Below are 24,596 nucleotides of genomic sequence, written 5' to 3'. Positions count from 1 at the left end.
GCTTTGTTTTTGCTTAAGGATGTCTGGAGGCTGAACATAAAACCTATAAACATAACCTTTATTTAGGAATGCGAATTTTGCAGCAGTCTTTGTCTTAATTTTTAATGACATTAATAAAATGTATACTTTAACGAGTTTTTATTTAGAAGTTTGCAGGAAAAGCCTAGATGATTAAATAGCTGATGAGCATATTCTAATTTTCTCATTGCTGAGATAATGCTGAGCCTAATAAAAATACACTTGATAATATAGTCTTACTATTTGCTCGTTTCTTGATTTTCTCATTGGGTTTTATTTTGAAATTTCCTTTTTAGCCTTCCTCTCTTCCTCTTATTCCTAGAGAAGATTTAAAGAAAATTTTTTTATAGTGAAAAATGTATGGATGGAATATTTGTTTTGAACATTGAATTTTTCCTAGGAGTCATATCTAACACAGAAAACTCTATAAGGATTAGCCTGCTTTTTAAAAATCACTTTTTGTAAAGTGGTCAAAACATTTTGCCTGTGCAATAATTAAGAGCAACATTATAAAAACGCACTTATTCCATATCCTAAAATGTTTGTTTCTGCCTTCCTAATGAAGCTTAATGAATCTAATGTATTAACATGCAGTCTTTTGGAAAGCTTTCATTGGCTCTGCTTGGCTAATTAGTATCGACATAGCAAACAGGCCCTATCGGTATCAGACCATTAGTCTGGCTGTATATACAGTGTAAACACATCTTTATTATCTGGCTTCCTGACAAGCCATCTGGTGAAGAAACAATGGTGTGATTTAGCAGATGTTAGCTCTGAACGATAAAAGCATCCATTTAGGAGGATCTTACAGCTATAGGGCAGACCGTACAGGGTTACGTGGTGCAGAGTGGGCACACAGTCCCTGTCTATAATTTGTAGTCAAAGTTGCAGGGAAATGATAAAACCATGCTATTGTGGATTTATAATTGTAGTCTCGTTTAGAAATGCAAGTAGTAATTAACTTGAAATCGGCATTATACACTAGAATTTACATTCCTGCTGGGCTTGAAATGCTGTTTTAATAGCGGTTTGTTTTCCCTACATGAAATTACCTAAGGGTCTTTTGTGTTCCTTCATTGTAGATGCTATTAACATTCTAAAGGAAATGAAAGAGAAGGATGTTCTTATCAAAGATGCAACAGTCTTGTCCTTTTTTCACATCCTAAATGGCGCAGCTTTAAGAGGTGAAACTGAAACAGTAAAACAGTTGCATGAAGCCATCGTGACTCTGGGGTTAACGAAACCATCTACTACCATAAGTTCCCCATTGGTCACTCTGTATCTGGAAAAGTAAGTTAATTGAATTTAAAATTTTAAATGTTGGCATTAAAAGAATGAGTCTACTCATTTGGGGATTGTACTTTGTAAATACTGTGTGGTGCTGTGAAAGCTTTGAAGGTTGCCGAGAATGAGAGGGCTCATATGGACTAGGTGACCTTTAAAACCATCAGCAGCCCTGTGGTCATGTGGATTACTTCTCAATGGGATGGTGTATGGTAATTTTGGTGGGGGTGGGGGGCATGTGGTGATATTACATGACATCAAATCTAGCTTCTTCCCAGTTTTGAGCCTTATGAGTGTTAATTATTAATAAGTATAACAAAGAAGGATTCCCTGGGGCTTTTGATCATGACTGTTACTCAGGTAACAGTGTAACAGCATCTCTTCAGTGCTCATTTTATCCAGATGGTATTTTATTGTAATTGCATGTACCAATACAGTTTTTCTAGCTTTGGTAAACATTGTAGATCATGTCTCTGTGCCTTGTGTGAAGAAGATGAATTTTGTTGATGGGGCAAGATTTACTCAGTTCGAAATTCTTACATTTCAAATGCTCATATTGGTGCCCAGTTTAAGGTATCATTTGCAATGCAAATCACGAAATCATCCTACTCTCTTTTAATGAGCAAAACATTTTCGTAAGTTGATTAAGCACCCTTTATTATCTTCTTTTCCTTTTGCTTTTTTTTTTTTTAATTTCCTAGATCTTCTTTGTCATCTTTTTCTGTGGCTTAATGCAGTTTTTAATCTGCTTATATCGCGAATGGGGTTTTCTGATTTTAGTATGGATGTTCTGTCAATGACAGGAGAAAAATAAAAGATATATTTTAATGATTCTCATAATTTCCCCAAATTTCAGATAGTTTTTCATTATTAGGGGTTATAATTAATTGAATATAATGAATGATTTATCATTGGATTTAAAATGTAGAATGAAAAACATCTCTTTTAACTAGCTATATGTTAGGAAATGTCTGTATAAATACATATGCATAAATACACACATGTACATACATGTTTTATGAAATATTTCCTTTGCTATCCAATGAAAAAACAATTTATCAAGTTAGAATATTGGCCAAATCTTAACCTCCACAGTCTCAGCTTTATATTCTTTTAAAGAAATAGCGATTCAAACAATTACTGTTATTGCGTGCTCATGTTCACAGCCAACGTTATATAGAAATCCTATAATTAATATGCTTCCTACTAGAATTTTTCGACTGTTTAAAAGACCCATCTCTGCAAATTGCATGTGGAATTCTGCATAGGGATTTGAAAAAATGGGCCCAGTGCCCAGAAGAATTAGGCCCTCCTCCACTACTGGGCAAAAATAAAATAATTAATAGTGAAAATGAGACCCTGCTAGAAGAGTATCTTACAAGTAGAAATACTTTGAAGACAGAGGAGACACAGAAGTTTTCCAAAAGAGGTCTGCAGATGGGGCTCATGAACCAAGGAGTGCTTACCCAAAGGAACATGGAAATAAATAGCGTGGGCTTCAGATGTTACCCTGGAGTGTCCTCTGTGCTTTTGGTTGTACAGTACAGTCAGAGGTTTGTATGTCTAAGTAAAATCTGACTGTCCTTGTTAATTGGGCTAGAGAAATCTAAATTAGCATTTTTTTTTGAATTCTCACTATTTTCAGATACATAGAGAAATAATTACCTTTTGTTTTTATTTGCCTAGGCCTTTTTTTGCTATCCTTGTTTTGCAGTCAGTCTCCAGGACAAGATCTTTCAGTTTTATCTATCATAATAAAAAGGTTGTGTTGACTGTTATAGAGTCATGAGAATAATAAAAAGGAGATAAAAGAAATTTCATTTAAAAAATTGGAGAAAACAATAGGAGCACTGCTAGTCAGGGATAAGTTGCAAGAAAAAATTGACTTTAAAACTTTTTTCCAATTGTGTTTTCCCCAACTGATAGAAGATAATTTATTCAGTCATGACAAGTGCAGTACTAGGATTAACTACATTAGCCTGCCAAAAAGTCCATATGTATTTGATTTGATTAAATGTTTAATCTTCACTAATATCATGTAATTGACCTCAGCAGGTATGTATGAGCTCATCAGTGGGATGAGCCTTATTTATTCAAATTTGAGATAAAATTATGATAAACATTTAAGAACATCATACAAAATTCTCATCATTTTTCATTCAAAGGCAAGCACCTTTTTGGAATGTCTTTGCAAAAACTAAAGAGGCCAACACTTACATGTAATTCTGGAGCAAATTCTTGAGGTTGAGCCCCTTAGAAAGGTGATCTTTAAGATTTTAGTAGATTTTAATTTTGAGCTGACTTCCCAGTACCAGATAAAACAGGAGAAATTAACACTGTCATTTAGTTACTTGGATAATGTATAAAAAGCTTTATAGATATAGAAAATAATATATTTTGTTTTTATTTTTTCGTCAAAACAGGTTTACCAAATTATAAACAAATAGGTAAACTAATCTGGTTTCATATTATTAAAATGTTAATACTTGCATTAAACAGAAAAATATGCAGTCGAACAAAATTTTCATGTGTTCCATTTTCATTAGGATTGTTTTATAAGCCATTAGTCTATATGTAGTCTAAATGAATGTTATTTTAAACATTTTTTTGTAGCTACTTAAAAAAATTTTTTTTTAATTGAAATCATGCCTAATTCTGGAAAATGACCAGGACGCGCAGGAAGAAAGAAATGCTTTAAAATGGTTAAAAGAGCTTTTGGTTAGTCTTTATGCTATGGTAAAATAAATGAAATTAATAAAATCTGGGCCATTTGGTTTAAAGGCATAAGAATTTGCGTGATGCAGTTTCAGAATCATTTGTTTTATAGCTGATCTATTTTGGTTTCATCACATACGAAAAATATCTCAAGCTGTTTAACTGGATTATTTAGTATAATTGATTAAAGAAGCTTTAATTTTTGCTTTCCATTAAGGATTTTTCAGTGCTGATTTGTGCTATAATCTGTATGTGCCCACATGCATTTCATTTAAGTGAATTATGGACTTTATGTAATTCTCCCAGAACTCTTGCTAAGTTAATTTTGAGTTCTTCATGAAAGTCATAATTTCTGTAAGATGAACCTATAACAATATAAGTTTAAAACTCACTGTAACACTTTAATATGTTACATAAATGGGAAATATACTTTTTTAAATGCTGGTTATTCTGTCACATACACTCCCCTTCAATTTTAGCGTCTTCATTTGTACTGGATACTTTTATTATTTATGGGAATGCTTGCCTTCTAGAGTAAAACTCTTTATGTGCTGAAAGGAAATTAGGAGGTTCGGCTCTCTTACTCCATTATTGCAATTAAGAATTTAGCATCATCAGTGCCAAAGGACAAAAGTGGTTCATTTGCCCTAGGGGGACAGGACAGTGATAAGATGATTTTTCGTCAAGGATCATTGGGTCGTAATTAAGTTACATTCATGGCTATTGCTTTTTGAAGGATGATTGGTAAATGACAGGCTTCATGTGCTTAGTGCGGACAGTGTTCAGTAGGGTTTTTTCTCCCTCTGTCAGAAAATCCTGTTGAGCCTGATAATGTAAATGTGGCATTTTATTCTGAACAAAAGAGCAGGGAAATGAGCTATCTTGTCTAATCATTCAGTTGTTTAACACCGACTTCCAGTTTAGACTCAATTGGCTGGAAAGCACTTGACATGTGAAGTTAGTGCTGTTCCGAACGCATGTTTGAGTAAATTTTAAAGTAAGTGACAGCTAAATTGTACCTAGGGAAATTACAAAGCCTTCAACACAGTTAATTTTTTGGGGAGGATTAGTTGTAATTGCAACACCAGTCTCCTTGAAGATTCCTCATTTATAGATGATGAACAGAAAAAAAAAAAAACATTTAGCTCTTTCAAGGGCTGGTTCTCTTAACAGAATAATTTTTGTGAAGACGATGGTTTCTTCTGAATTGAATTTTCTCCATACTGAACATCTGCCTAAGATTTATAGAATAGTTTGATTTTAGAGTGTTGAAACATTTTTTCCCCTCTTGTTTTAAACGTTTTTCTTCCCTAAAGCCCCTCTTATCTCTAGTGATTTCAGATTTTGAGAGCTTTGCAGTCAATAAGTCCTTTAAGTGTAAGTGAATTGGCACTTCTCTAACACTTTATGCATAATGTTGAAGCACTTTATTCCAATTAAAAATCAATATTTGTCTTTTTTTGTTTAAGTATACTCTCTGCATTGCAAAGTTATTCACTCAAAAGAGACTAGTTTTAAAGCTCCTGATAGGTGAACAGTTGTCACTGATTGTTCTTGTTCTAACAATTCAAGACCATATGAAACATATTTGTAATTTTTACAGTTATATACAGTGAGGAATTTGAGTTAGGAGTGCTTTGTTTCCTGGTACCTTTAAGTAGATATTTTTAGGATCAGTAAATGCTTCTTGTGTATGTATGTCCAGGGTTTGTTTTTATGTCAGGGGCATTGTCACATACTTGAATTTCATAAGGACTAAAACAAGAGGTAACATCAGATTTACCCTGTGAGCTTCAAGTTTGTGGTTTTGGATGTTGCTTCATGTAGCAATGCAAAATTAAGTTTGTAATAGATTTATATATGGTCATGTTCCCTTAAAAAGTGAATTAGAGATTTCGGGAATGAATTTTAATATGGGCCAGATAAGTCCATTCTAGTTAATAAATCTCACTTTTAAGTGTTTTAATTACTCACTGGATTCTGTCTATTGTATATTATGTGTTCTTAAAACTTAGAATTATAGAATCTTCCTTTCCTCTGTTCTACCTTTATTTCACAGGCTTACAGAATCTTGATAAAACATTAATTTGCATCAGTCAAAATATTTTTTAAATGATTACCTACTTATATTAGCATATATAGTTTTATTCGTGAAGATCATGTGTTTCACTGAAATATTTTTTGGGGGGGTCTAGTCACTGAAAATATCATAGTGAGTTCTTTTTAAAGAAATAATAATATGTTGTAGAGTTGATTTTCTTTTAGTATTATTTGAAGTTTGTGAAAACAGCAGCTAAATTTTTATCAGCAATGGACTTTTTAAAATTTGTGACCCATTTGTAGATAAAGCTTTAGGAATTATGCCTATATACTAAAATAAGCATGGATTCAAAGTTTTGAATCCAGAATTAATTTTATCTACAAGATTTCTTCAGAGGATTATTGTTATTTTTGAGTAGGATTTTAAATCAGGTCTAGTGTTTTAAAGTGTACAAAGCAAATCAGAGAATCATTTTAGGTCACAGAAACCAGAAGTACATTGATTGGAAAGGTAGTGTTATATCTCACATTTTGGGTATAAAGCAGTTTCCACCTTTTTCCTTGTGATATTTTGCTGCTCTTACTGATTTCATACCACTTGATAAAAGTGGCATTTCCATATAATTTTCTGTGCTGTTGTGAAACATTTGAGTTGATAAACCTAATAAGGTCAATTTTGAGAAACCTCACATTTAGAGTATTAGAATTGGAAAGGAACCCAAAGGTCCTTGGGTTCAGCCATTGTGATAATCTGCTTTCCATCATCACTTCTAGAACTGTATCACATTGCTGTAGTTGAGCTGCAGGTAGTATACTTATTAATAGGATGGAAATTCAAAACTCCTATGAGTATATAACTATTTTCATAGCAATGTGAATTATAGATACTTTTTTCATGTTTTTCATTAACATCACTTATATTTCCAGGCTTTAATAGGAAAGATTAATGATGATTTCAAATTACAGGAGGAATGGGCAGTTTTATCTCTTTTTAAAGTGACGTGATCCAACTGTAAGTCAGAATGTAGATAGAGATTGAGAAGAATAGACAAGTCATTAGTTTATTTCTATCCTGAGTACACTTTATATGAAATGCTTCATTATGGATTTATAATTCATTTTGTCGGCAACCTGAGAGCAATAATATAGGTACTTAAAATTTCTAACGTATATGAATTATTTCCATTTTGCTATTCTTGTCTTTTCTGTTGTTGTTCTGAGCATGTATAATCTTCAGAAGCATATATTTGGAGACCAAAGACTATTAACATGTCTCTTTGATTGACAGTACAATTATTCATTCATTTATTGATAGCTTTGACCTAATGTAGAGGAAATACAATTGAGACATTACTATTCTAGTTTGGGAATTGATCTGAAAAAGCAAATTATATCGCTTTGAAAAAATCAGTATGTGTTAGTTTTTCTCTTAAAAATATTTTAGTAGTTTTCTATGAAATGGAATTGTGGGAAGGTAATAACTGAACTTGTGTCTGAAGCAAGCAAAGGAAAATACTGATTAGATAAAGCTTTATATCATATGTGGTAGCTACTGTAGCATTTCTCTTGTATGACAGTAATCTAGCCTGCAACATCTACTTGCAGTTTTGAAATTAACCTGTAATTTAGTCTTCACCCCAAATGACAAAAATTCAAATGACTCTGTGGGGTGCCAGAAGATGCACTGTAAACAGGGCTCAGTAAAGGGGATAAGGTAGAGTTCCATCAGGATAGTCTCAGGTTTCACTGTGTCAGTATTATTGCAGTAAAATTAACACTTCCTCATGGTACTTTACGTTTTTTGTACAGTTCAAAATCTTAATCTAGTTAAAAATAGTAATTCAATCCAGGGCAACATAACATTTGTATAATGGATGAAAATGTTAGGGCTTCCATAGAAAAGAAGGGGCTTTCTTCCTTTTTTTAAACTGTTTTGTGTGTGAGAGAAATGTGTTCTGTCCATGTAGATTGTCATTGTTAGTAGTTGTACTTTAGTCCATGTCTCTAACCATGCCTATTTTTAAGAATATATTTTTATTCTTAAGAATTTATTTTTTTATTCTCAATTGCACCACTTTTCTCAGTTAAACAAACATCAGTGCTTTCATTAGAGTATAACGTGCAATTAAATATACTCTACTAAAATTGGGAAGTCCAGGGACCTGATGGCATTGCCTTCCTCTGTTACCTATAGCAATCGGTCAATCTCTAGATGCCTTAATTCCTCATCTATTTACAAATAAAGGAGGGTGGCAAGTAGAGACACATAACCTCTCCAGCTTTCCTCAAGTCTCACTGTCAACTTTCCTTTTAAAGGAAAAGTTTTTGAGGACTCACAAGAATATATTTCTATACTCTTGCTTCAGAAACTTGTGACTTAATGGAAATATCTTTATTTTAATAACTTTATTTTATTAATATCTTTTTATTTTAATTTATTACACAGAAGAGAAGAATTGACTTGATGATTGGAAATAAGTTTTAAAGCTTAAATTTAATCTCTAAAGAAAACTTTTTAAGAGTTTCCCTAGAATTCACTGACTATAGAATATCCTAGTTTTAGCAACAATAAATTTATATATATATGAATTCTGAAGTTGTTTTCTCATTACCTTGGAGAGGTGGCAGTATGAAAAATATGATAAACTTGAAATTGTTCGAAAATTCCTTGAGAGCCATTGATGGACATTTAATAAAAGCCCCCAAATTTGGAATCACTGAAGACCATAAGTAGTGGAAAAATTATTTGATAGCAGAAATAATGCATTCTTAGAGCAACTTATTCTGTGACGTCAAGTTTTATTTATAATAATCTCAGAGAATGCCTTTGTCTATTTGGACTTTTTTTTTTATAGTGCCGTTTAGCAAGCAAAATAGTAAAAGATGAAGCAAGGAAAACAGGGAATTGCTAATGACGTCTGTACTCTAAATATTTATTTATATATAAGGATTGTTTCTTTTACTTTTTTTTTTTTCCTCCAATTTTGGCTTCGTGGTTTTCTACCTTAAAGCTCAGTCCACGTACATTTTGAATGGTCATTGTACATCTCTCTAAGCTAATTAGATATATTTAACTCATTGTTAATATTTTTATGTTTCCAAGGGATGACTTACCTGCTGCTCTTGAAGCCTCCATTGGTTGCTATGAAAAGTATAAAATATTACCAAGAATTCATGATGTCTTATGTAAACTGATAGAGAAAGGCGAGACTGATCTAATCCAGAAAGGTTAGTCACCTTCTAATATCTCCGTGTACTTGGGGCTCCTCCCGCCGCCCCCATTGCTTATTTAATCTTAATGCGTTGCTGTGAAGAGAAGATTTAGCAGAAAAGCAGGTACATCTAGAAAAACTTGGTTAACACTTCTAAATTGAAGAGGAAAAATATCAGGTAGATTTATATCAGGTAGTATTATAAATGTTCTTGATTTTAATAACTCTTCATTTTGAAAAGTTGCCCCTGTTATTTTTTGTTCTGCTTCTTGATTATTTATCTGCCTTTATGAGGATTTTTTAACCCTATTCTCACTTTGAAGCTGGTCTCGGGTACTTAATGTCATAAATGTGTGCTGTTAAGGAATGTGACAAGAAACTGGTTGGCAAAGCTATAATCTTTAAGTTACTCTAAATATTTGTTTCGAAGTTTTTTTGTGTTTTTCCAGAACTTCAAGAGATACAATGTTTCTCTATATTTTTTCTTCTTTCCTCTCTAGCAATGGACTTTGTGAGCCAAGAACAAGGTGAAATGACAATGCTGTATGATCTCTTCTTTGCCTTTCTACAAACAGGAAATTTCAAGGAGGCCAAGAAGATCATTGAGGTGCGATTTTAACTACAGTATTCTAATTGTACAGCTATTTAGACTCTTAATTAGGATATATTTAAAAATTTTAACCTTTAATTAGACTTGTTCTGATTCATGTTAGTATAATTCAATCTCAATAATGGGGCAGTTGGAGGGGGGAACTCGGCCTGCTTCTTTATTGTAGGTAATTACAGTTCAGAAAAGGCAGCCTGGTTGTATGTTGAATTTGTTTCCTCACTTTGTTAAATTCACTGTTATATATCAAAATGATATTTGCATAAATCTTGGATTGTGGAACAATTAAATTAAACTGGCATTCCTGGGTGTAAAGTTGCTAATCCTCTTTGCCAAGGAGTTCTTTGTTCTTAAAAGCAGTGGAATTTAATTTGCTGCAGACCATGCTCAGATTTGTTTGTAATGCTTGTCTACAAGTTAATCAGCCAAACAAGTGCTGTCTGCAACTGTTTGGCGTTTAATTTAAAATTTCTTCTTCTTTTCCTTTTTTTCTTTTTTCTTTTTCTTTTTTTTAAACTACGGTAAGCAGCTTATGAGAAATGGTAGGCAACAAACATGGCCTGTTTAGGATTAATATATTTTATCTAGGCTTGATTGAAATTTTGCTTACTAAGGTTCATAAGTCAAAGGGCAACTATAAAGTCTGTTCAAATTGTGATTAATTTCACTATTAAACAATTCTGTGTCCTTTAAGCAAGACATTCCACAGAAGATGGACCCATCACCTTAAGAGAAAATATTTGTAAATATATCAGTAATCATCTTCCTCTCACATCATACTTTGCCATTACTCAGTGTAATTTTCCAAAAGTCCCCAGGGCGGATGGTATACAAAGGTGGTGTTTGACCTTCTTATTTATATATTGATGACTGTTTATCATGAAATTGAAAATGTAGGCATACAGGCCAGAATATTATTGTTTTCTCCTAATATTTTTCAAAGAAAAGTTTAGCATGGAAATGAAGGACTGTGAAATTAATTCAGATCTTTCTTCTCTTTTAGTCTGTCTTATAACTCAATTGATCTCCCTGTCAAAGGGAAGTGAGACATGCTTTCCCGGACAAATGTTTCTGTAGCTCAAGTATTCCATTTGTATTTTCTAGAAAACAGTATCAATTCTTTCATTATAAGTGCATGGTATATCTGAAAATGTGAGGAAAGCTGCCGGCCTGTTGAGTCCTGCTGCTCTGTGTGCACGTTATCGGTATTAGCAGGGCACCGATCAGAGTAGAAATGAAGCTCAGAAGTGTTAACTGCTTTAAGATATTCAGATTATAGCAATGAGAGGTTTTACAGTAGGTAGCCATGTGCTTCTTTGTAATAAGAAAGATACAATAGGAAGAACCAAAGGCATAAGAGTGAGTTCTCCTTTTGCCTTCTTCTTGCTAGTGTGATAATGAACAAGTTACTAAACCTTTTTGTGCTTCCTCATCTATAAAAGGGAATATAGTATCTTTTTTTAAGATTCAATCATATGGTGTATTTTTAAAGCAACTTCTGTGTTTCCTGGATTATATAGTAATCAATAATATTAATTCTCTTTGCCCCTTAAAGATTGGGATTTGTTGTCCTCTTTACCCCACATAATTCACATTATGGTGCTTAGCTTAAGATATATGCTTGTCACGTGAATAAGCAAGAGCAGACTGTCTCTTAATTTCTCTAAAGCGTTGCCAATGTACAGCATCATTGAGTATAATCACTTAGGAATGGCTGTTTACTGATGACGGAATTTTCAGAGTGAATATGTACAAAATTGCTTTAAAGATAAAGAGTAGCTTTACAGAATCCCTGTAGTACCCTAGAATAGGACAGCAAGGTTTGTAATATCTGAGAATATACTGAAGCACATTTTCAGTTGTCTTTTTTTTAATGGTCGTGGAGTTGAATTAAAGTTGGGAACTTGCTTTTATTCACTGTTAAAATTCAATACCTGGCGTTCTCTTAATAGTTTTCTAAGAATTGCTGAAAATACAAGAAGTAATGAAAATTAACAAACTAGGACAATATCAGCATAAGAAAGAATATTATAAACACAGAGCAACATTTTTATCATTCTCCAAAAGGCAGTGGTGTCTTGTCAATGGGTAGATTCACTAGGGTTGAATTTCTAGAGCAAAATATACAATGAAATTTCTTTGTATTTGAAGCACTGAGGTAGATAAGATAAACCAGTCATTAAAATGCTCACATTAAACGAAGAAAGCAGAGACAAGATTCAGTGTATAATATGACTTGTTGTTTTTAAAATGAGTTGGCATACATATATTAGGTATTATATATAATACATTTTTAACATAGTCTTTTATTTCTATATGGATTATTACAGGAGGATGGAATTATAGCTGGTGTTTTTCTTTATACTTTTGTATATTTTCTGAGTTTTCTGTATGAGCACATATATTCTTATACTAAAAAAAAAAGTGTTATTTTTTTCCCCAAAAGAAAGAGGGTAAGAGATAAAAGTGATTCAGGCTAGGATCAAGCCCTAAGAAGCTAATGTGAAGTTCCTTGAACATGAGATTACTACGTGAAGATAATTGCTATATAAGACTGAGAAGTGTTAACTGCTATAAGAAAAGCATAAATAATTCTAAGAGTTCAAGGGTAGAACTTACTCCCATTGTAGGAAATTAGGCAAGACTTTCTGGAGAAAAGGGGCATGCAGGAGGTGGAGACCGAGAGATGTGGTAGTACTTTAACATTCGAGAGTTTGATGGGAAGTATATTAGAAGTATTAGTGGTAGAGTAAAGAAGCATAAAGGGGACATCACAAAATAGTTTTTCCCCCAGCTTTATTGAGATATAATTGACATATAACATTGTGTAAGTTTACGAGTTATTGATTTGATATATTTATATATTGCAAAATGATTACCACGGTATTTTTGGTTAATACCTCCATCACCTCATAATTACCATTTCTTTTTTGCAGTGAGAACATTTAAGATCTATCCTCTTAGAAACTTACAACTAAATAACACAGCATTGTTAACTATAACCACCGTGCTTTGCCTTGGATCCCCAAAACCTATTCATCTTATAACTGGAAGTTTGTATCCTTGACCAACACACATCTCCCCATTTCTCCCACCCCTGCCCCTGAGCTCTTGGCAACCACTGTTCTTCTTTCTGTTTTTAGGAATTCAGCTTTTTAAGATTCCACATATAGATGATACCATACAATATTTGTCTTTTGTCTAACTTGCTTCACTTAGCATAATGCCTTCAGGGTTAATCCAAGTGACAAATGACGAATGTCAGTATTTCTTTCTCATGGCTGAATAATATTCCATTCTATATAATATATTACCACATCTTTATCCATTCATCCATAGACAGACACTTAAGTTGTTTCCATGTCTTGGCTTTTGTGAATAATGCTGCAGGAATATGGGAGTACGGATCACTTTGAGATCTCGATTTTATTTCCTTTGGATATATAGCCAGTAGAATTGCTGGATCACATGGTAGTTCTATTTTTAATCTTTTGAGGGACCTCCATACTCTTTTCCATTATGGTTGTAACAATTTACATTTCCACCAACAGTGCATAAGGGTTCCCTTTTTTCCACATTCTCGATAACGCCCATCACTTGTCTTTTTGATGAGAGCCATTATAACACATGTGAGGGGATAACTCATTTCATTTTGATTTGTATTTCCCAGGTGATTAGTGATGTTGAGAATCTTTTCATGTACCTGTTGGTCATCTGTATGTCTTCTTTGGGAAAATGTATGTTCAGTTCCTCTGCTCATTTTTTAATTGGATTTATTTATTTATTTTTGCTATTGAGTTGTATGAATTCTTTATGTATTTTGGATATTAACTCCTGATCAGATATATGACCAGCAGATATTTTCTTCCATTCCATAGATTGCCTTTTCATTTCACATTGTTTTTTCTGCTGTGCAGAACAAGCTCTTTGGTTTCAGGTAGTCCCGCTTATTTATTTTTGCTTTCATTGTTTGTATTGTTGATGTCTTATCCAAAAAATCATTGCCAACACCAATATCGAGAAGCTTTTCCTTATGTTTTCTTTAAATAGCTTTACCATTTCAGGTCTTAATGTTAAAGTCTTTAATCTATTGCAAGTTAGTTTTTGTAAGTGGCATGAGATAGGGGTCCAATTTCATTCTTCTGCATGTGGTTTTCCAGTTTCCCCAAAGCGATTTATTAAGAGCAATTATTTTTTCTCCATTGAGTATTCTTGCACCTTTTGTCAAATATTAGCTGACCTTCTATGCAAGGGTTTATTTCTGGCTTCTTGATTCTGTTTCATTGTATATGTGTCTGTTTTCATGCTTGTATCATGCTGTTTTGATTACTGTAGCTTTGTAGTATAGTTTGAAATCAGGAAGTATGATGCCTCCAGCTTTGTTTTTCAGGATTGCCTTGGTTATTTGGGATCTTTTGTGGTTTTATACATATTTTAAGATTTTTTATTCTATTTCTGTGAAAAATGCCTTGTGGAATTTTGATAGGGAGTGTTTTGAATCTATAGATGGCTTTGGGTAGTATGGATATTTTAACAATATTAATTTTTCCAATCCATGAACATGAGATATTTTCCATTTATTTATGTCTTCAGTTTCTTTTATCAAAGTTTTTCGGTTTTCAGTAATAGGTCTTTTACATCCTTGGTTAAATTTATTCCTAAGTATTATATTTTTTTTGATACTATTGGGTTTGTTTTATTTCTTTTTCAGATATTTTGTTGTCAGTGTATATAAATGAAACTGATTTTGGTTCGTTGATTTTGTATCCTGTAACTTGACTGAATTCATTGATTAGTTCTATAGTTTTTTGGTGGAATCTTTAGGATTTTCTACATATAAGATCATAGATGCAAACAAAGAAAATTTTACTTTCCAATTTTCTAATAGTTCTTTTATCGTATGGTATAGGATTTGTGAGAAATATTTTATAAGGGTAGACTGTCTCCAGAGACCCTTCAGTATCAGAATAAGCAGGTTGGAGTTCATTCTGAAAACAATGGATTCTAAGCAGTGTTGAAAAGAAATTTATACTAGCAGAGGATGTACGATAGATTAAAGGGGATTTGAGGCAGTGAGATTAATAGGATCTGAATTAGGATAATCGTTGTAGGGATTTTTAAGACACTTAGTCATTTCAAATGATATCTAATAATTGGAGAATAGTGACCTTAGCAGAAGGTGGAGTGAATTAACAAAGGGATGAGATAATCTGAGCTCCGACTTGAGGTAAACGAAGCTCAAACTTAGATCTGATAAAGCAACTCTCATCTTGAACCCTTACAACTGGCATTTGCAGATTCGTCATCTGAAACTTCCCGAATGAAACCCTGTAAGAAGATGGTTATAACATTTCAGCGACCTCCCTATTTGACCAATTTCTCCTCCCTCCTTCTTCTCTCTTTTTCTCTCTCTCCCCTCCCTCCCCCTTCCCTCAACAAGTAATTATTGATCACATCTTACAGTCTAGTCATAGAGATAGACCTTCAAAAGATAAATCAATAAAATGCAATAATTGCTGTTAAGAGAAGGTGATGTCAAAAGGAACTATTTCAAGCCTCGATCTTCCTGAGGAGTGATAGGTGGGATGAAAACTAAAGGACCAGTTGGGAGCCAGTTACATAAAGAGTGGAAGCAAAAGCATTCCTGTGCAGAGGCTAGGAGGCAGGAAAGTGGTTTCATCCTTTATCCTTGTCTCTGAAGACTCTTATCAGATAACACAAAGACCGCATCTAGAGCGTCTGATACGTTATTAAACACTTAACAAATGTTAGTTTTATTCCCTTCTGTAGCACTTTCTTGCTGTGTTGAAGGCAGCCCTTTTGTCTTTTCTGCAGTCTCATCCTCTGTCAGCTATCCCTAGTTCCTTCCACTCTTCTTCTGGCACATTCTGGAATGAAATGCGCCATTGGGAAATGTTCACACATTATATTTAGAAGCTTATATAATAATATCAGGTAAATATATTTTGTGAACTTAATCTGTATCTTACCAGTGATGATGATCAATATGATTTTTTCCCACATGTATAGATACAACTTAAACATGTTATTGTTTAAAATATGCCAAGTATAAAAACTCAATATTGATTCCATTACTCTATCTAGTCATCTTTGTGGTTTTTCTATCCTTTATTCAATATGTATTTCTTTTATATAAAATAGAAATAAGTTGAATCATATAACTTATTTAATACTTTCTTCACCCTACTCACTCTCTGAATTTCCCTGCACGTAATTAAGAACTCTTCTAAGCATTATTTTTAATGGCCACATCATTCCATTGTATAAGTGAACTAAAGTTTATTTGTCCATTTTTCCTTTAATAAAAACTTTCACTATTAGTAATCATCATAATTCACATCTTTACCTAAAAGGCATATTTGGTTTTCAGATATTTATTTAGGATCATTTCTCAGAAGTGGGTCAGATGTCATTACTGTTTTGGGGGCCCCTGATACATAAAGACAGACATTTTCTTGTCTTTATAGGTGTTACTTCTTCTATGGTTCTTAGTAGCAGAGCATAGGACTAAAACCCAGGCCACCTGAGTTCTTGTCCCACACTCCTTTTGCTATTAATTATGATAAAATAAGATGGTAATTTTTTTTTGTAAAAAAGAAAAAAGGAAAATCTTCATTTTTTTAGTCAAGTATCTTTTCAGGTAGCTCAGTCACATTCCAGGAAGGAAGTGTTACAGGTCATTTAAGTAAATTAACACAGTTTGGACAATTCATTTTGTGTGCTGTAAGTTCTCATGATATAAATACAAAGATTAGTAAAAGTCTACTTTATACTTTCTTAGCATTTCTTATTTTAATTTCGTACCTTGAGTTTCAACCCTAGATTTTAAACTAAACAGTATAACTAGTAATATTGGTAACACTTTTATACTTCTAAAATGATTTTCATATACATCTTCACATGAGCCTCATAAAAAAAAAAAAAACAAAACTTAGAAGTAACTAGGGCAAAGAAACTTCAGTGTGTGTAGCTTATTTAGTTGGCAGTAGTCTTGTAATTGGAAATTGGGTCCTGATTTCACATTTTCTGTTGGTTCCTGCCTCCATGATCTCATTTTTTAAAAGAATGAGAAAAGATGTAACATTTTGTAAGTTTAAGGTATACAAGGTGCTGATTTGATACATTTATGTATCTCAATATGACCTCCATCATCTCTTGACTCTTCAGTATCTGAACCACCAAAACAATTTACCTTTTCTCCAAAAGTACTCTTCTTGAATCTTTTGTTTCTTCTTATCTGCTATTATCCTTCCATCACACTGTAGCCAGAGTAAATTTGCTGTTGCCTTTCTTTTTATGGCTTTAGGTTTAAGACCAAAAGTTTAGATTACAACGATGTTCCAATCTTTGTTACTCTTCCCTTTGTTCTTAACTAGATGAGATTCAGGGTTTTGCCCTGATTTGCCTTCCTTAATAAGCCAAAATGGATCTTATATATACAGAAGGGATTTTAGAGCTAGGTTTCCACCCTCACTCCCTCCACCCCCGCCCCCTGGTCTTTCAAATTTCAAAAAACATCAGTTCTCATGCCAGTTTATAACCCCTCTCCCATGAATTAGTTTACTTAGTATCTCCTATAATACCTGGTTAAGTGAATCATGTTTAGTTTCAAGTAGACTGTTAGTTTGACTTGATCATCCATATTTTTATCCTTACTAGATAGACATGGTCTTTCAGTCCTCTCTAAAGATTCTGGAGAAAAGGGCAACTACTGAAAGGTTTAATAAGTTCCATGATACCTTTTTCCTTCTCTTGCTATCCCAGCTGTGGGGATACATAATTGGGTTCCTGTTTTTTGTTTGCCCCATCTCCCTCATGCACTTGATTTTCCTCATGCTTCTTTGACTAGAAGACATGAAGCTTGGGGTAGTTGTTTGTTTTCTGTTTTCTGTTTTTTGTTTCTAGCAGTAATGGCAAGAAAAATTAAAATGGTTAAAAATTGCTATTTGAGTCATATTTAAGATTGTTTTTCTTGAGGTAAAGCTTGAGGTAAAAGAACCATTTCTTTTTAACTTTAAAGGTAATAATTACTTGATATCTGTTTTTACTAGATACATAAAAGCCTATTATAATAGTAGCAAATTTATATCAGAGTAATGTAATGAAATTTAAGTAATGAAAATTATTTTTGATTTTGGATTAATTTTTGTTCTTATGCAAGTGAACCTAGTAGTAAAATTGAAACCTCAAAAAATGTTTTGAAGCACAGTAATACAGGTAGAAACAAATATGCCAGGTTTTTTTTATTACAATAATTATTTTATGCTCACTGTCCATTAAGTAGATTGTTTATAGCAAAAACAAAAAAGTAGAGGTGAGTGCATTGTTTTAATTAAACATTAACTGGTTTTTGATAAGTTACATTCAACTTCCCAGTTAGAATTTTGTCTTTCTTCATGTTTTTATTACATTTTCTGTTTTTGCTTTCAACTTGCAGTGTTTAAAATTCAATAAGATGTTAAGAGATAAGCCAGAAATGTAGACAGAAGCCTAGGAGATTTCGTTAATCTGACCTAGATGTTCTTTTCATGATTGAGATTTATATGCGTAAACAGTTCTCAATTTCAAAATGAAACGTAGGAATATCTGCCATATAAGTCAGCTGTCCTGCCAGTGACAGAGAGATTAATCAGCCACAAAAGGGAAGAGTTTGCATAAAAGTTGTCCTATTTAGATCATTGGCTTTTGGATCAGGAATAATATTGAAAGTTGTAAGTGAATGTAGCCCTTGCATTTTGCCATGTTCTAAAGAGGATTATCTAGTATTTTTTCAAGGGCTTTTTGTATGGAGTCGACGTGGGTTTCATTTGCAGTGTAATATATGTGAAACAAAACATAATATGAGAAAATGCTTGAGTATAGATTATGTGAAATGTAAATATTAATGATTTTTGAGAATATATTTCAAAAATTAATTTATTCAAAAATTATTTTTTATATCCCAAAATGTGGGTACTTGCAGAATTAGAATGAGAACACTTCTACTGTACCAGTTTGTCTGTCATTCTACCAGAGCTCCAAGATGTTAGTTTCTGCTTCAGTTCCTAATTTAACATTGTACAATATTATTGTAAGAAATAGAAAGTAATGAGGACTTATAAATAAGAGATTCGATTTGAGGGGTACCTGATTTAGTCAACAAAGCTGAGTGGAGTATAAGTACCTCCTAGCCTGGAGCAGCCAGGGCTAATGAGTATTGTAGTTTCCTTATGATTGAAATGTATTTAATGGTGAAGCCCTCATACAGATGATGAAAATAGTATATTTACAGTAACAAATCCTTGGAATTATATGTTAAATGGTTTGTCTTCTAGTATCCAAAATTGTGAAATAATTGCTTTGAAGCCAGAATTAGTGACCAAACCTTAGTAATTTTTAGTTGAGGATATAACATCTCCATTATTGAAATAAACTAAGACTAATTTTAAGTACTTAGCTTGATTTAAGTACTTACCTCTTTAGACGTTTAGTTTCAGATACTAGGCAAGCATTTATGGTAGTCAGAAGACTTTTATCACTAAATTTTGCAAAGCATGTTTCTTCTAAAAAAGCCATCGATTTATTTTTGTATAAGTCTATATAACATTAATAATTTTTGCTCTGTTCTAATCCTTCATAACTTTATGAAAAATAAAGATATTTCATAACTGGGTTTAAGTTATAGGGTTTTTTTTAGTGTATATGTTTGGGACAGAGGCAGCAAATGCATTAGACGGAAAACTAAAGCCTTACCTGTGTGCCGTGCGATTATTTTATTTTACAGACTCCAGGCATTAGAGCTCGACCTGCAAGACTTCAGTGGTTTTGTGATAGATGTATTTCAAGTAATCAGGTTTGTGTTTAATTTCTGGTCTTAAGCACCTAAAACCGTGAGTAGAAAGCAAGTGTTTTGCATGTCCTATGAGCATTTGGGGATTTTAAGAGACAGCGTTATTAATGGAAGCAATGTTATTTTGGTTATTTTCCAAGTAAGCTGTAGCTTAATTCTAGTTCCTGAGGTGCAGTAGTTCCTAAAAATTCTAAGTTGAACTCTGACGATTTTAGCTCACTTATTCTAGTTGTTGGTTTGAGCAGGCTGCCTGTATCTCCTTGGCAATTTACGTCTGCTTCTGTCCTTAGTGACCAGAGGAGTTGCATGATGGGAGCCCAGTGGAATTTCTGCTTTACCTCTCCTCCAGTCCAGATATCTGTTCACATCCTGCCAAGTAAAAGCCACAGGAGAAGAGTAGTATAATGTTTGGGTGGAGGAGTGTTCTTATTAATAAATATAGGATATACTCACTGAGGCCTCCACCTGCAATAGCTTAGAATTCTCCAAAAGGTACCTCTTAGAAGTTCCCTTAACTAGATAATTGTACATGTTGTGTTCTTGACTCCAGTAGTCTTTGAACTCTTTAAGTTAAAAAATTTTTTAAGTTAAAATTTTATATAAAATACAAAATACATATAACATAAAATATATCATTTTAACCATTTAACCATACAGTTTAGTGCATTAAGTACATTCATATTGTGCTCAGCCCTTTTGAAATAAAGTTAGTTTACTCTTCGGATAAAGCTAATTTGAGGGATTATGCAATTAAGATTTGTCAACTGTACTATATCCTTTACACAATCTAGATCCATCTGTAAATCTTATTTTTAAGGTTGAAACTCTAGAAAAGTTAGTGGAGCTGACACAGAAGCTATTTGAATGTGATAGAGACCAGCTGTACTACAATCTGCTAAAACTGTATAGTAAGTAACGTGATTGTTCCTATGTTTTCATTTTGTGATGTTCATTTACTCTGTTGAAGGCAGTGTCAGGAAAGAAATATCAGTCTTTGAGGAAGCTCCAGGGATTGTCAAATGTGAGATCTTCAACAGAGACTCAGGTAGAGGCCAGATTAAACTTTATCACAAAATGTCAATAGACACTATACAATCTTTATAATTTCTTGCATTTGTACTGCAATAATGAGAAGTTTGAAAAATCTTCATCAGGACCACGATAGACTCTTCTTTTTCTTCTTTTTATTTAAACCCTCTGGTAGATGTATCAGTCACTGCTGTAACTAGGTAACCAGCAACATGTTCACGAGTATAGACGTTTTTCCAGAAAAATGCATATTGATATACAAACTCACTGCTAAGCAATTTCTTTTTAAAATGTGATCATATTAGAATACAGTTTTGACTCAGTTCTGTATTACAAACATTTTTCTACATTTATCACCTACAAATACTATATTGAGCAGATATACTGTAACAGTCTATTGCTAGACACGTCAATAGATTTGAGTTTTTCATATTATAAAATAACACTGCATTAGTCATCTTTGTACCTTAGTCTTTGTTCACACCCTTAATTGTTTCTTAGGGTGAATTTGTATTTGTATTAAGGATTAAAAGTGACCGACATTCTGAAGCCTTTGATCTCTATTAGCAACAATGCTCTAATATCTCAGTTTACACATCTGGGAACTTTGCAGTTTCTTTTAGGGTATTTGGGTAGAAAGGAACAACCTTTTTTTTTTTTTTTTTTGCTTCATAGATATTTGATCTAGATTTATTTTCTTCCTTTTCTCATGGGAAATTTTTCTTCATCAAACAAACAGCAGCGAATAAGTTGAGTCATTTACTTTTTGAACTTGTATTTATTATCCTTGGTAGCTTTATCTTACATCTTGTTGCTTTAAGTAAAATAAGACTTGTAAAATTTACATTTCAGTTGTTGGTTGCATTGAAGTACATACTTCACATACATTCTTATGGTTATTTCACCATGTATTGGCAATCTTAAATTTTAGCTTGAATGATGATCAAATTCTGGCACACAATACTGATGTTGTTATCAATTGTATAAAATTTAAAGAGTTATGTTTCGAGTATTTAGTCCTTAATTTGTGGAATATAGCCTGTATTCGCGTGTGAATTCTCTCTTTCTGCTGCATTGTTTTCCTTTTGAAGAGCTATTCCATATTAAATTCTAATTTTAGGCAAACTTCAAAAATACTGAAAAAAAATCCCAAATTTATGCAAATGAGTCTTAGCATTTAAAGTTGTCCCCGTAGAAGACTATATAGGCTGAAGACCTTACTGTGCTAGTCATTGAGGTGAGCGCTGCAGAGATACAGGGTGTTGCTCCGCAGAAAGAGTTAGACTGAAACAAGACTGATAATTCAGGGTGAAATCACAGCTGTAAGAATATACATGGTACAGTGGGTGTTATGGGAAGGGTGAGAGGTGGTCAGCAAACTTTTTCCTATGCAGTTGATCTTTTTCTGGTTTTGTTTTGTTAAGTTCATCTTAAAAGTTCCTTCAAAGGTAAGCAGTCTCTGAGGTTTATTATCATTTTCTTCTCCTTGATCCCCTCTATCTGTTCTGTTGGACACCTCTCTCCAATTTCTTACTCTGTATTTAAGCCAATAGTCTGAGGAACTCTGTAGCTTGAGAGGGTGGCCTGTTATGAGGCTGGAAGCCAGAAAAATAATTATAGAGAAGTATGCTTTTTTTTTTTTTTAACAGCAGAAAAGAATAGCTTTATTAGAAGCGATAGTACACTTACAGACGTGGAAGCAGGCCTAAGTGAGAGAAGCATGAAGCATAGCTCAAAAGCTCAAGGGCTCAAGAGCCGGTAGTATACTTTTTAACCCAATTTATATACTTCCCACTTTCTGTAGTGCTATAAATAATGCAGTTGTGATAACCCTAATTCTTCTCTTTCTGAAGAAAAAGCAAGTTAGCTCCTCTGCGGCCCGCCTTCTTCCTTTTGCCTTCCAACTTGGGCCACTGCTTTAATAAGTGAAGTAATACATAAAGCACTGCGGACTTGGTTTATTTGAAAAGGAATATATGGTGGTCCTATTATTATACTTGAAAAGTCCAGATTTTAGATTCTGGATTTCTGAGAAAATAATTTGGTTTACCTACCTGAAAATAATTTATTTGGAGTTTTTCATGCGTTTATTCTTTGAATGATGTAATTTTAGTCCTTGAAAGGAGGCTTAATTATTTTGGGGTATTGTTGAGCAATTTTGCTTTGTGTGTTTTAAAACAGAATCTCTCTTGGGGGAGAGGGAGGGAGATAGAGGTAAAAGGACTCAAATATTTGGTGATAGAAGGAAATCTAACTGGGTGGTGAACACACAGTGCGATATGCATATGGCATGTTAAATTGTATGCTTAAAACTTATTTGATTTTATTAGTATCACCCCAATAATTATAATAAAAATAAGTAAATAAAACAATATACACAGATACTTAATTTTGTCTTGAATTACACATACTGCAGAAACATGCACCCAAAAAAAAACCCATTGTGCAGTGGTTGACAGCCAACATTCATGTAACTCTAATGTAGATTAAGAAATAGAATAGAAAGTACATCTATTTTCATACCTTTAAATATTTGCTGTACTAAAACTGCTTTTACTTTTTATGTACTCAGTATGGTATGATGTTCATAGGTGATCGGTTACAGAAATGTGTCATAATTCAAACTTTAGCTCTATCCTTTCTAATACATTTGATGTTTCATTGTGATAGTCTTGCCAAATTAGCTACTAAGATCTATGACAAACATTACATAAATAAAACAACTCCCTCACCTGCATAAGGAATATACTGTTATTTCTAAATGGCAATATTTTAACCTTCTTACCAAACTTTTTTTTTATATTCTAAACACTCAATTTCTTCTTTACATATACAAAGTAATTTTATTCTTTGTATACATAAAGTATTCTATCCCAACATAAAGCTAGTTTACATTTGTAATTTTGTAATAAAACTTATTCAGATCTTTTTAAAAACCCTATATTTATAACTGTAGCATGTATTCTACCTCAAGTTATTTATGTACTGTTTTCTTCAGGTACTTATTGCCATTGACCTTTTTTTTTTTCACATTACGTGGTCTTTCTTTCCTTTATTATTACACAGATAAGACATGAATATATTCTAAATTACTAAAGATTACAGTAATGCAATGGTATACAGAGCAAAATGTGAAAATCTGATTGTGTCCACCCGTCAGTGTTAACTTTTCAACTGGCCGCCATCTTTCCAATTCTCTCTCCATTTGTATACATGTTTTTTACATATACACCTATTATTTTGGTTGTTATATACTCGACACGTTTCATACTGTATGTTGTATTCTGTGGCTTCCTTTTTTATTTATTATGAAATAAACTCTTAGGAGAAATTAATGCTTGCTTTTTTCTCCCCTTTAATTGCCTATTTTAAGTACTGGTTTCCTTGGAACCTCCAAGTCGATCATTGATTTATGAGATTATGAATTCTTTTTATATGTTTGTATTTGAATTTGTTGTAGCATTATTCTTTTTGGTGTTTAGATTGTCCCATCTTTGACCAGCGGGAACCCCTAACATTGGTTTCTAGGTCGTTTGACACTTCCCATTAGTCTTCAATAATTCCTTACTTTCAGACAAAACAAAACAGTGCAAGCTTATGTGGCATAATTCTTGTCCCACCTGGAGTCTTTATTTTAGAGGGGAATAATATTTCAGGACTATAATTAGATGATTGATAAATGGGGAATTTGGAAATTGTAATATGTAAAAATTTACCAGCTTTATAATTAAAACTCTGAACTAGAAATCTTTATCTCAGTTTAATGCCATAGAGACCATGTGTAAATTGCCAGCTGTTGTTATACAGTGATCATGTAGCCTTAAAATGTAGCCCCACAATT

The 24,596-nt window shown here is 33.0% G+C and overlaps 1 protein-coding gene across 2 annotated transcripts in view; it reads left to right on the top strand.

The window, feature by feature from the left end:
- The window catches only part of LRPPRC (leucine rich pentatricopeptide repeat containing), a 92,043-nt gene that overhangs the window by 39,486 nt on the left and 27,961 nt on the right, over positions 1-24,596 (top strand). For both annotated transcript variants that reach the window (XM_016142222.2, XM_036223950.1), the window contains exons 23-27: positions 1,101-1,308; positions 9,161-9,285; positions 9,770-9,876; positions 19,661-19,729; positions 20,544-20,634. In XM_016142222.2, coding sequence (XP_015997708.2) covers positions 1,101-1,308; positions 9,161-9,285; positions 9,770-9,876; positions 19,661-19,729; positions 20,544-20,634 — 600 coding nt within the window. The remainder of the gene's footprint in view (positions 1-1,100; positions 1,309-9,160; positions 9,286-9,769; positions 9,877-19,660; positions 19,730-20,543; positions 20,635-24,596) is intronic.

This window comes from Rousettus aegyptiacus, unplaced genomic scaffold, assembly GCF_014176215.1.
Source record: "Rousettus aegyptiacus isolate mRouAeg1 unplaced genomic scaffold, mRouAeg1.p scaffold_m13_p_7, whole genome shotgun sequence".
Classification (NCBI taxonomy): Eukaryota; Metazoa; Chordata; class Mammalia; order Chiroptera; family Pteropodidae; genus Rousettus; species Rousettus aegyptiacus.
This window is presented reverse-complemented; position numbering and strand designations above follow the sequence as displayed.